We start from the raw sequence: 14217 nt of genomic DNA, 5'->3' as shown, positions 1-14217 counted from the left end.
ATGCAATGCAATGCATATTTCTTTCAAGTAGTGCAATTCAACAGGCTTTTTCTTTCAAAAACATTTGTCATTAATTTACTTCCATAGTAATAAGCTGGTTTTTTTATATATATATATATATATATATGTGAATAATGTTTGAGTTTTAAAAAGTGTACAAAGCAGTTACTGGTGAACTTGAGACATATGAAGAAAAGTTAATTATTACTTGTAACTCATAATATAGGCCGATTTATTTGGTGTCTTTTACAATCAAGTAATCTTGTAAAATTATCCAAAAAGTGAAATATTGTGTGCATTTAGTATACATGACATGAATGTAACCTTGCAAGACAATGATTTGGCCATGTTATTGAAAAGCACAATACTTGATTTGAAATATAAGGTGTCAAATTTATATTTATTCCCTCAGCCTTTGCATTAGAAACACCCTCGCAGTGTTAGGGGGGTGGTCAGGCTGTTACCCGAGGCCAGACAGTGTGCCTGCTAAATTTGGGGCAAGAGGGATCGGGTTCCTTCTGCAAGCACACACGATCCTGTCCTAGTTACAGGAGCCTTCTCTCACTCATTTGCGCTCTCACATGCGCTCTCACTGGGATAGCAGACAGTCTCTCAAACACCAAACTCTTACATCATATACTCTTACTGCTGCTTGTATATCGTTTAGTTTCTGATAGGTTAACGCACAAATCTGGCACTGACCATCGCTTGAAGATAGCTTGTAAAAAGAAGATCTTCCAGGTTACCCGACCTGTGCGTCCAGCTTCATCCAACTTCAGAAGGATCCTTGGCGGGTAGGAATTAAGGCACCACACTGACCCGCCATGTTTCTGGTTCTGGTGGTTACAGAGGAGCTGAGGGAGTTCCTGTCCCGGGCACGAAGTGGAACCGGCCGCCTCATCCAGGTGTTGATCAGAGACGGTGAGTGAGAAGGAGGTCTAAGGGGTTCACTCAGTTCAAAGGGAATTTAATGAATCTTAGTGCCAATATTGGTATCTTGAGGAGTCGGACAAAACAAAAATCCAGCATTAATGCTTGTGCACACTTGTTGACCAATAAATCAAGTTCACTCTTTTAATTTATAGATTTAAAAGAGTCCGCTTGTAGATCAACTCTTAATGAATCTTAACCATCTTAATCTTAATGAGGCCTAGAAAATATTAGCAATCAGTGAGATAAAACTTTCAGTATTCCTATTCTGTTAACACACACGCTATCTGACAGCCAGGGTGTCAGAGGGTAAAAATATGGTTCTGAATGATTACCATATTAAAGCACCATGGCATTTACATAGTAGCCTAGTCCAAGGTTGACTTCAACAAATAGCCTATTAATATATATTTCTAGTAAGGCCATGGTACCTTGTCCAAAAATCGTGGTTGTACCATTGTAATACCCTTTGTTAGTGGAAGATCAATATTCACTAATTTAATGGCCTGAATTTTCACTTCCTAAATGTCATACAGGGGGATTAAAACAGTCATCAATCAAAATTGTGTAAATATGTAGGCCTAACAATATTTTCCCGTATGATTCAACCAAAATCTTTACTTCAGCAACAATTAGGCTGTTAAAATAGAAATATGCTCAGACCATTCAATTCATTAATGGTAACTTAAAATTATGACTTTAGGCTTCTGCCAATAAATAGGCAACTTTACTGATATTTACTGATGTTGGCTATTGTCACATTATCCACTGACTTGGAGTTTAAAGTATTTATCATAAATTGGTGCTTTTACAATTTTAATTTAATATTAATTAATCAATTGTTGTGTTTTTATTTGTTGTTTTTAGGTAGGTTTTTTATTTGTTGTTGTTTTACCGTCCATGTATCAGCTGACATGCGGAAATAGGACCAAAACACATTTCACAATGTATTTTGATTCTGCATTCACATGTTGATAGTAGGTCGGCTGACGCGTCATTTGACGTGGAAACTGAAAGGTTCTTGAGGGATTAACTGTGCAGAGGTCATGGAACGATAAACGGTTCTCTGATGCAATAAAAGCGCTTGTGTGTGAGCGTTTGCGTACGAGGCCGAGTGTCAGGTAGGCTACTGTTGAAATGTTAGCTCACTAGTCACTATCAGATGACAAGATCCAGTTGCTTGCTGGGAAGGAAAGGGCAAAACACTATCAAATTTGAGTGAAGTCACTCTGCCATTATTATCTAACATGACGTAGCCTATTGATTCACGTACAACTCCGAGTGAATAAAACAAAACACTTTTGACTGCAGTAATAGGCTAGGCTACTCCGTTCAAAAGTTTAATGTCAGCATTTTTTTTTGGGGGGGGGGGGGGGGGGTGGACTATCACAATTTCCACAAATATAGCAGCACAACTGTTTTTAACATTGATAATAATATAAAAAATTTATTGTGCAACAAATCAGCATTTTAGAATGATTTCTGAAGGATCATGTGACACTGAGTTAGCTGCTAACAAGCTTGCAGCTTGCCTTGCCACCACAGGAATAAACTAGGCTAGTTTTTAAAATATAGGCCTAGTAAAAATAGAAAACAATATATTAAATTGTAATAATATAATGTAATGTAATAATGTAATAAAAAGGTCGCATTTGTTAATACATTAAATATAAACTAACAATAACAATGTGTTATACCGTTTATGAACCTTTCTTAATGTTAGTTAATAAAAATGTTCATATTCCTGTTCCTATTAGTTCACAGTGCATTAACTAATGTTAACAGATAGAACTTTGGATCTTTAAAAAATTATTAGTAAGTATTGTTTATTTTTAGGTAATGTTAACTATTGTAGTCAACTAATGTTAACAAATGAAACCTTGTTGTGAAGCGTTACCATATTTTACAATATTAATATTTTTTACTGTATTTTTTATCAAATAAATGCAGCATTGTTGAGCAGAAGAGACTTCTTGCAAAAACATGAAACAATCTTACTGACACCAAACTTTAGAAGAGTGTAAATCTCTAGAAGCTAATTATTTGGAGATTTTTCCTTTGATTTTACATTAAACTATTAGTGATAGTAATGTTACATTTTAAATGAAACTATGCAATAATGCAGGACAGTTTTGTCCAGGAAAGATGATGGTTGCTATAGATAAGATTTCTAATCAGGTATCCTGTGTGGCCACATTAGACAGCTCCACCATCCCGACATCTAATGGCTGTCGGAGGTGGATAGAATTTTGGCTGGTTGTTGATATATGGCTCTTCTACTGTCTGTTTGACGCCTGGGTTGTATGAAGATGTCTGGATCTGAATAGATCGGGTTGTTTTGGGTTCACAGGCTGCCTTGGAGTCTCACAGAGATGATATTTCAGGAAACATATAACAGGTCAACACAGTTTTGGATCTTTCTGGTGACCAAGTCACATGTGTATCCCAACCCTTATTGGTGGGTAGATCAGACCACATGGTCAGGTGCTAGTCAGTGTTCATGGTGATAGAAAAACTTTGAAGCCATAGCTTTCTGGGCAGTGTGCCGACATACGGTTCAGGCACTCACTTATTTAGCCGGATTGTGTTTATGTGTGATATTCTTTGGAATTAATGTATTTGTATGACAGAACTCAGGGAGGTAGTCATGTGTATCTTTTCAAATTGGCACATATGTGTGTGCAAACAGGTTTCTGTCCGTGTGTTTTTAAGGGGTGAGTAAAAGGCTGATGGAAAGTATGTGTCTGTGCTGATAGCTGGAATGTGTGCAACCTCAGAATAGCAGCTGCTGCAAAAGACCATCAGGAAATCCCCCTCCAAGGTTATTCGGACTATAGACATATATGTGGGTGGATGGTGTTTGCATTAGATGTGGTTATTGACTCACTAGCTGTTTTGACAGTGTGCTCATTAATGGTTTATTTAAGTTTGGTACAAAATCTTTCACCTACTCTGCCCAACCTTTAGATGCTTTAATCCACTATTGACAAAGCTGTTGTTTGGACTGCTGTATAAGACTGAATAAAACAACATTCCTGCTATAACAGGTTAGACGAGCGCAATCACGGCCAAGGCCATTCGAATCTAAAATTTTAGATTCAAATCTTAATTTCAAGAAACACATAAAGAAAATGACAAAAACTATTAGATATAATTTGGCAAACTTTAGACCATCTATGGATGTAGCCAAAATATATTTATGCATGCTTTAATTTTTTCACATATTTCATACTGTATCACTTGCTGGGGATAGGCCAGTGAATCTGCCACTAGACCTCTAGAATCATTATATAAGCAAGCTATAAAAAGCCTTGATAAAAAGACTTTTCGGTACCACCAGTGCAAGATTCGAGAGAAACACAATTTATTGAGCTTTAAAAATTTTAGACTCTTCTCAAACTTGACTCTAGTGTATAAGATTCTACATGGCCTGGCCCCTGCATGTTTATTGGTCTTTGTTTGTAATCGCCCTGCAAATTCTATAAAATCTACCAGAATAGCTTCTATTTTTGATTGTAACATACCTTTTTGCCGTTCAACCTTTAAACAATCTGCCTTTTCTTTTAAAGCCACTACACAATGGAATGCAATAACTGATGATATAAAGAGCTGCAGTTCCATTAAGAGTTTTAAATCACAACTGAAATCTTTTCTGAAGACCACTCAAATCTGTACCCACTAACATTGATGTGCTGCTGACAATATGTGTTTTTTGTGTATGTGTGTGTAGGGGGTTGGGGGTGGGGATGGAGGAGTGTTATTTGTATGAGTACTCTTGTTTTGTTCTGTTCTTAATGGACTGCAGATGTAAATTAGCCTGTGGCTAACTCTGGTACAATGCATCAAATGGTAACATTTATGTTGGAAATTGTACATGTTCCCTAATAAAGAAAAAAGAAAAAATGGATTAAAACATGGAGGGGAAGCGTTTTTCTCACGAATTATGAAAATTTCTGTCAATGGCGAGGAAAGAGTTAATGTTGAAAATCAGACGCTAAACTAAAGTGTTACCATTTGGGGTCAGTAAGATTTATTTAAATGTTTTTAGTATCTTATGTTCTCCAAGGCTGAATTATATTGAATAATATAATATGTGAACTGAATATATTCAATATTTACATTGTCAAATATAATTTTATATATTTGTCTCTTTTTATATATTCATATATTTGTGATTTTGGAGTGAACTGTCATCTTAACATAACATGACTGACTGTATATTTTTTATGTCCAGGAAAATTCAATCATTTATTTTTTATTAAAAAAAAAGTAAAATATACTAATCCTACATTTAAAATTTAAATATAATCATTAGATTTTAAACAAAAACAGCATTTTTACGTCTGTGTACAAAGAAAATCTGAGGACAGCAGGGAGGGAAGTGAACAGATGTACTAGTAAGTAGATTATTGATGTGATAAGCGATGCGTACTGAGAACCATAGCTGTTAATCTGAGTGTTGACGCCTGAAAGCAGAGGGTGGGGCTCTGGAGCACGTGCACTATTCTCAATGAATCATAAAGAGGACCCATTAGAAAAGATGAAGCCTACCAGTGCTTCAGTACAGAGGGTGTTCTGGTCGCACTCTTCAGGAAGCAAATTACGTGCGCTTGAGTGTGATGTGATCAGTGTGAAGTTTGTAAACTGAGACAATGGAGAAACAGATAAGGTGTGACATCTGTAACATTAAGTGATACATGCTGTCCTGTTTTTCATGTGGGCAATGGGCATGCATTTTTTGTGTTGCTTAACTAGCTGATGGGTGAATGCAGTCACGAGAAAATAGGAAATTATAGAAAGATCTAATCATTTGTTATATTAAAAATGGAGTCTTGTTTAAAAACATATATCTTACAAGTGTTAAAGTGGTCTGCATTATACAGTACACATAACAGAGAATTTATAAAGCCCAAAGTCTCATAAATATAGACCACTTCTTTTTTTTTTTATTGGGGATGAATTGCTTCTAAGAACTGTTGTGATGAGCACTTTATGATGGCAGTTTCATCTTTTCATAGCGAAAGTCCCTTAAAAATCACATCTGATTGGTTTCATTCTTGGTGGAACTATATCATATCATTTTTCCTCAAGTAATTTTTATTATATTATATTAATTATATTATATTATAAAACATCAACAGTATCAAAGTCATTACCATTGACTAATTTTATCAAAATCAAATTGTAAACAAATATACACTAAATATGGTTCAGTTCATTAAAGATGATATGATTATCAGTTCATTATTGACAAGAATATATTGTGATATTAGGCATTCCCCCAGTACTGGATTGTTTAATACATTAGGCTATATAACTGAAGATTAAACTGATGTGTATTATTGTGTTGTATGTGTCTCTAGGTGAACTAAGCATCATGTGCTATATTGGGCGTAAGATACAAGGTGTCATGCTCTTTTTATAGCAGGATGTAGATAATGGATAATATTTCATTTATTTGTTATCAGCAGTAGGCCATTACCCAAGGCTAGCCTTGTAAACACATTTAGATTGATCTATTTGATGCAATATAAAATTACGCATTACGCAACAGGTTTTTTTGGAATTGTTGTGTGCAATGTTTGTTGCACCAAGTTTGTAATGAGAAAGCTTTTTTATGTGTGTTTCAGAGCAGCTGGTGCTGGGGGCATATAGAGAGCCACGCCAGACCTGGGACAAAGACTATGACCACTTCCTGCTGCCCCTGCTGGACCCTCTCGAGCCCTGCTACATTTTATACCGGTTGGACTCTAAGAACGCTCAAGGCTATGAGTGGCTCTTCCTCTCCTGGTCACCTGACCAGTCTCCTGTAGGTTTTAACATCCAGACATGAAGATGTAAAGCTTGACCTGATATAAGATCCGTTGGAGAACATTTTAGCCTATTATTAAATAGAACAATCAAAACATCGAAATCAAAACAATCGTTCTTTGGACCGTGTCTTTTAAGCAACCTTCTATTACCAATTAGAACACCCCCGCTCTTAAAAGACTGTACATTGATCTAAGATCCTTTCTCAAATTTGTGTAGGCTACGTGTGATTCAGAGAAAACAAACATATACACATTAAAAAACGAACATGCTCACACAAAAATGTGCATTTGCCTCTCATCCAGATGTGAAACACAATTTGGCCAACACAATTTACAAGTGTGAAACCATAGTATAAATACTACATATTTGAACTTTAATTCTTTGTCATTATGCTAACAGGGTTTTATTATTATTATTCGCGCTTAGATTTCCAAATACCTGCAGTACTCTGACTCTGCCACAAGGAGAAAGTGCGTACGGCTTAGATCCTGACGTGGCGCTAAGAACATCTTCACGTCAAAGACTGACTGTTTTTTAAACCAGCGTGGATTTTAGCGTACGCACACTCTATGATCAAATCTGTGCCTACACACTTTTTATAAATGAGGCCTCAGGACAAATTTTTAAATAACCTTTTATGCCGAAAAGGTTCTATATAAGGAGAAATGTCTTGAATTACTTTTTTTTTCTTGTGACAATGTTTTTTTCATACAATTTTATTCAAATAAAAAACGAATTAAATGTAAATTAATTTGAACTAAATCCATAAAATGACGGGAAACCCTAAAAGGTTATATATGAAACGCCTGAAAGGAACCCTTTAATGTTCTATAAAACCTTTTCTTCTAAGAATGTAGCATCCACAAAACACTAGCAACTGCATAAATGTATTTAAAACACTCTTAGAAGCATATAGATTTGCGTGATTTTTTCAGAAAATGTAAAAATCGAATTAATTGTAATAGGGTATGCTTCATTGTGGTTAGAGCTGTGAGTTTTTATTTTGTTACTGTTTATTTATTTCATAAAGTGAGCATTTGCTTTTGCTACAGGTCAGACAAAAGATGCTGTATGCTGCCACTCGTGCCACAGTTAAGAAAGAGTTTGGCGGTGGACACGTCAAAGATGAAATGTTCGGCACAGTGGAGGTACTAGTTTACACTGGAATATAAAGGACAAATAATATTGGTAGTGTAAGGTTTTCTCTATACTCTCTAGAATTTAGATTTACAAATGGAGCTTTATCTATCATTTTCAATATTTTTGATTCATTTGAATTATTTTCACTTCCACCAATTTAATATATGGACCACAATTAATTTGTTCAAACAATTTTGCCTATGTGAATAGTTATAAAGTTATAATGAGGAATCTGCTGATAAATGGACTCTGTCATGTGTCTTCAGCTGTCAGTCATACACTGTAGCTTGACTGAAAAAAACAAAAAAGTTTGCAGAGTGGACCCCCATGTTCCTTAATTTAGAAACTGGACAACTTGTGGCTGTTGGCAGTGTTCTTGGAAATGCTTAATGGTCAACACAGAGATAACTAAATATATACTCTAGTCTACATACACATACAGTACAATATTGAACAAACAACAACAAAGTTTTATGGGAGGAAGTCTATTTATAATTTTTACATATTGAAATTACTACCACAGGTGGTCTGGGAATTAATCTACAATTTATTAAATTAAATTTATTTAATTTTTGATGAATTAAATCAAACCCACCCTCTCTCCCCCCTCCCCCCACCCTTACCCTCACCCTTACCCTCACCAGGAGGACGTTTGTCTTCAGGGCTACCTGCGACATGTGACTTCATGTTCTGCACCAGCACCCCTGACTGCAGCCGAGCAGGAGCTACAGCGAATCAGAATCACAGAGGTGAGAAATGACTGCAGAGTGCAGACATCCATCTAAAAGCATAATTGTTGGATACATCCATGAATTACTTCAGCTCTTTGTTTTATATTCTATGTCCAATCTTTATGGTTGCAGCAGGGCAGAGTTACTGTCGGTATTGCATGTGTGCTAATTAATTGTATGCTGATTACAGTGTCCTTTCAACTTTAATTAAAGGACAAACCTCAAATACTTAAATTAATCATTATATTACAAACCAAATACTTTTCAATCTTTTTGATTTGCAACATACAGTACATGTGCAGTAAGAATATAATCTGCCTAAAAAAGTTTTTTTGCAGTGTCACTATTTTCATGACAATAAAACCAATTTTAAACTTTTCTTTAAAATATAATATATATTTTTATTAGTTTCTTATGGTTTTGGAGTCAAATATGGGGTGGAAATTTTCATGACTGGTTTTGTGTGATCCACCCATATGGATATTGTCATCTACACTCATCCAGCATGTTAATACTTTACTTTTCCTTACACTCTTATCCACCATCCATCTCTCACCCTCATAAACAAACAACAGAACTGGCAAGTCTTCCGTGACATTCTAGGGTAGCTGATAGGAATTGTTTGGGAAAATGTTTTTAATAGATTGACAGGAACTGTTTAGGTCATAATTTACAGTGCTGGAATACAAAATTGGTTGTGTCTGTGTCTGTAGGTGAAAACTGAGATCAGTGTGGACCCCAAACATCAGACTCTACAGGGTCTTGCCTTTCCGTTACACGCCGAGGCCAAACGTGCTCTACAGCAGCTTGCAGAGAGACGCATTAACTACATTCAACTAGTACGACACAGACATACACATTTATACTTCAGTGTGTTCTTACCAGATTACTTTCTTACCAAACTGACTAGACATATTTGGTTTCTATTTAGAAGTTAGATACAGAGAAGGAAACAATTGAACTAGTGCACACCAGCCCGACAGACATCCGTGATCTACCCTGCCGGATCCCGCTGGATACACCCAGATACCACTTCTTTCTCTACAAACATTCACATGAAGGAGACCACCTCGAGTCTGTGGGTTAGTCACTCCTTCCACCATTCCTTATAAGTATCTCATCTATATAAATTTGTGTAACAGTTATGTAAATCTTTTCACATGCCTTCCTCTATCCCTCTCCATAGTGTTCATATACTCCATGCCAGGATACAGCTGCAGCATCAAGGAAAGGATGCTGTATTCCAGCTGTAAGAGTCGACTTCTGGAAGGAGTAGAGAGGGACTTCCACCTAGAAGTGGCTAAAAAGGTAAAACACACTCTACCACATTTCTCACATGTTCATTTTGGTTTTTCACTGCAAACTGCGCGCAGCCAATGGGCGTATGAAACGTCATCACGTAGCATTACGGAACAGTGTTCATGGGAAATGAAGGAAGTACTGCCAGGGAGATAAATGACCGAGAACAGAGCCTTATGTATCATGCATGTAATGCCTCATGCATCACCGGCCAAACTGGCTAGTAAGTTTTTATTAAGTGTTAAATTAGAACCCTGATTATAGTCCCTGTAGTGGTTGTTAAAAAAAAAACTGCATGCATTTTGCGGAAGAACTTTGTTTGGTTGTGCTTCAGCACAATATGGTTGAATGACTGATGTGGAACCATATTCATGGTTCATTCAGTCACGTTCGGTATTGCGTCGACAGACTGACCGTCGTGATGATGAGATCGAGACTCCAATACCTTGAAAACGGTGGAGTGCCCTATGTTACTCCCCGGTCTGGTTGCTCTGCTTCACAGAGGACCAATTCGGTTAATACTCAGGGTGATCTGAGGGTTATAGTGGGAGTTTCGCCAAACCTCGTGGCCGTGCTGGGAAGAGGGGAAACAAACGTCTAATAACGGGAGGTGAAGAGAACGGTGGCAACCGCTAGGAAGGACAGAAGGTGAGAGGGAGAGATAAATGAACTTCAGTTATACCCTAATTTTCCACAATTCCCCATTTCCACCTGTTTTCAGGCTAATTTGTTCATCCTGCGTAAAGGAAAAATTGGGATTCTGTGCTGACGTTGTGGGATCTCACTTGGGAGCCCAATCAACTTCAAGTGGTAAGAAAACAAGCCAATAAGCATTGGTGAGTGAGATTTGCATGGCAAGCTCCTCCCCTGGACATATGGGTATATAAGCTCGCCTGCAACTCACTTATTTAGAGTTTTGCTTCAGAGCCGAGCGGTTGATCTTCAGTGCTCTGCCAATCTGCCTTCGAGCTGACAAAGAGGAGACGTTCTGAGTTGGAGAGATGGCGCATTCAGCGGTGTGTTTTTTCGCAGGAAGATAAAATGTGTACAGTTAAGTGCAGCGATCCCACCCCTGGGTGCTTCAACAAACAAAAGAGCAGTTTCCCTAAAAGAGCAAGCACAGGTGATGTTGCGTCTTTTTAAAGATGGCATTTCACCCGTGTGTCTCTGGATGCGGTCATTTTCTGGTTTGCTGCTTCCTCCGCTCTTACTACCCTCGATGATGGGACAGCCAAGGGTTAAGCAGGGATTCCTCTGGTGGAGCAGCCCTGTAATCTCTCGGCCGTGCTTGTCACCAAGGCTTACATTGCCACTTGCCCTTCACAAGTTTGCCCCCAAGATTGGTTTGCAGTGATCGACGTGAAGGACGCGTACTTCCATGTCTCGATTTTGCCTCGACACCATTCCTACGGTTTGCTTTTGAGGGTTGGGCATATCAGTACAAGCTCCTCCCCTTTGGGCTGTCCCTGTCGTCCACGTCTTCCTGAAAGTCTCGAAGGCCGCCCTTACCCTGTGCAAACACAGGGAACTGGTGCTCAGGCACCTCAGCTATCTGGGGCTCAACTGGGGAAAGAGCTAACTCTACCCTATGCAGAGTATCTCTTTTCTAGGTATGGAGTAAAATGACGGAGCGTCTCATGAATGATTGTGCACAGTCTGTGCTGAATTGCTGAAAATAATTCGGGGGGAAACAGCTGTTCCACTGAAACTATTTCAGAGGCTCGTGGCACCCAACTCGCCCGCCATCTCCTCCTCTGGAGTCAGCAGTGGCTCAGGTCACTCCATTGCCATTTTGCAGCCGACACGCTCTCATGACAGCTCACACTCCCAGGAGAATAGAGACTTCACCCCCAGGTGGTCCAGCTGATTTGTAGACGTTTCGGAGACATGCATGTAGACCTGTTCACCTCTCCAGAGTCTTCCCATTGCCAGCTGTGTGACTCCCTGACTGGGGGGATCGTTATGACAAAAACGATATTGACAAAAAATTATCTCAATATCTCAATATTTTGGGGATTTTCTCGATAATGATTATTAGACTATATTTTGTGTGTTTAATGTGTTGGTACTTTGGCAGGTTTAGGACTGTCGTGGACAGCCGACTCGTAAAGTTTTTAATATTCTTCATACTCTGTGTGGTGGTCAGTTCACAGCAGTGACAGAAATTATTTTTTTCCAATATGTTTCAATTGATTTTTACCTTATATGGGCATTTCTACCTTTTATAAAGGCATTTTTTAAACCTATATGGATGCATCATCTTTTGTGTCAATTTCATAAATGTAATCAAATTCAATTATAAAAATAATTCACAATAGGGCTGTTACCAATCAAATGAAATCAGTATCAACAAAAAATATTAAAAATTATTTGATGCTTTAAATGTGAAATTGAAACCTCCAGTAGGTGGCCGCAAGTCACTCTTAATGAGCGAATCATTGAGATTCAACCGATTCGTTCAAATGGCTGATTCATTCAAGGAAAGAAGCATTTGACTATCTTAATCTATCCTATAGTCAACTGATTAGTTCAAAAAGCTGATTCATTCAGTAAGGAAACACCGATGTGTGGCTTTGTTTTGAACTATTTTCGTTGGCGAAATAGAGCAAAAACAGGCAATATGGTGTCTAAAATGTAAGTCACTTAATATTAACTTCTTGTTTAATAAACTTGTATAAAATCAGTATCACATTTGTTATCATGCTGATATTTGGAGACAAACTGCACTCTTGTGATATTTATGACAATTTATTCTTATTTTGTGTGTGTGTGTTCTTGTAAATGTGTCTGTTAATTTAGTTGGAGATAGATTGTGGAGAGGAGCTGACAGAGGAATATCTGTATGATGAGGTCCACCCTAAGCAGCAAGCCCACAAGCAAGCATTCGCCAAACCTCGTGGCCCTGCTGGGAAGAGGGGAAGCAAACGTCTGATAAAGGGAGGTGGAGAGAACCGCTAGTAAGGAGTCAAGGACAGAAAGTGAGAGGGAGAGATAAATGAACTTCAGTTGTACCCTAAATTTTCCACAGTTCCCTATTTCCACCTGTTTTCAGACTAATCTGTTCATCCTGCAGGTATAGTAAAGGAAAAATTGGGATTCTGTGCTCTGTTGTTAAAAACGTTCTTACTTTCTTTGGCTTGTATTTACTCAGTGTTATCAGATGCTTATTCATTTGGTGTGTTAATGTGCATATATTTAAGAGAAAAACTCAGGAATTAATTTTATCTCAGTCAATTTTCTGAGCATATTTTTGTTACATAATCTCGTACATGCATACACACTCAACTCAACAAAATGTTAAGCATATTAAGTGTTTATTGTGAAAGATGGTAGATCGCTCTTATTTTAAAAGTGTTTTTTTTTTTAAAGTCTATAAAAGAAATTGTCCAAGAAGCTTTAAAAAAAAAAAAAACTGATAGTCATAAGTACAAGAACCTACAGCCATTTCATAGAAAAAGGCACAATCATATATATACACGTACTCATCAGAGCCAAATGTGACATGCAGACAGAATGTTATACTTGGCTACGTGAGAACCAATCAGAACAGATATGTATGCAGGTTTAGACTTGATTCAGATTCATTTTAGGATTAATATTTAAAATTGTAATATGATGATAACCCTTTATGTGTTTTTATAATTGCAGTTGGGTGTCTCCATTTTTTTCTTACAATACACAAACATGTCTCATAACTCCATTCATTGATTTACATGGCCCCATAGTATTTATTGTGAAACACATACTTTGTGTATAAGCTTCTGTTAGTAATCAGAACAATTCCAAATGAAATATTTTTGTATGTAAAATATCAACAACAAAAAAATCTGCATTGAAAATATGATTGTCTAATTGAGTGAATAGTTCAGCAAGTGAAATGTTTAAAATCATCATGGTTAGCAGAAAGAAGGTCAAGCTGTATCTAAACAAAAACATGTTTTCATTTGTTTCATGCATGTTATTGTTGGTTGCCATCTATGTTGACATGGATCATTTATATTTATCCCCCTTTTTTTGTTTGTCAGTGATTAGAGTGAAAGGTCATACACAAGATAATCATACGTAATAAAAATGAATTGTAATTAACAGTTAATGAAAATCTCCAGCTCTCCTTTTGCATTGTTTATGAACATACTGTTGCATAAATAAAAACAACTTTCACTGAGTGTTTGGTGGTCATTATTATTTGGTAATATTCACAAATTAGATCACAAATCAATGTAAAATCACAGAGGAAAAGAGGGCATCCCTGCAAAAATACTGCAATTTACAATGGGATACACCTGATAGCCTCTAGAGGGCA

General features: G+C 37.2%; 1 protein-coding gene across 1 annotated transcript; it reads left to right on the top strand.

The window, feature by feature from the left end:
• Positions 1–526: 526 nt before the first annotated feature.
• On the top strand, positions 527–14080 carry twf2 (twinfilin actin binding protein 2). The gene is made up of 8 exons (XM_079628460.1): positions 527–921; positions 6561–6739; positions 7797–7892; positions 8529–8633; positions 9329–9454; positions 9547–9697; positions 9802–9923; positions 12714–14080. Exons 1-8 carry the CDS (start codon positions 825–827, stop codon positions 12870–12872), a joined length of 1035 nt encoding a protein of 344 aa, XP_079484586.1. The 5' UTR covers positions 527–824; the 3' UTR covers positions 12873–14080.
• The last annotated feature ends 137 nt before the right edge of the window (positions 14081–14217 follow it).

Source organism: Phoxinus phoxinus, assembly GCF_949152265.1.
Source record: "Phoxinus phoxinus genome assembly, chromosome: 11".
NCBI classification, from domain to species: domain Eukaryota; kingdom Metazoa; phylum Chordata; class Actinopteri; order Cypriniformes; family Leuciscidae; genus Phoxinus; species Phoxinus phoxinus.
This window is presented reverse-complemented; position numbering and strand designations above follow the sequence as displayed.

Excerpts from the sequence above, each read along its gene's own strand:
- twf2 (XM_079628460.1), top strand. The coding sequence starts at position 825 with ATGTTTCTGGTTCTGGTGGTTACAGAGGAGCTGAGGGAGTTCCTGTCC. Across the intron at positions 8,634-9,328 it reads AGCGAATCAGAATCACAGAG|GTGAAAACTGAGATCAGTGT; the intron begins GTGAGAAATGAC and ends CTGTGTCTGTAG. Across the intron at positions 9,698-9,801 it reads AGACCACCTCGAGTCTGTGG|TGTTCATATACTCCATGCCA; the intron begins GTTAGTCACTCC and ends CCCTCTCCATAG.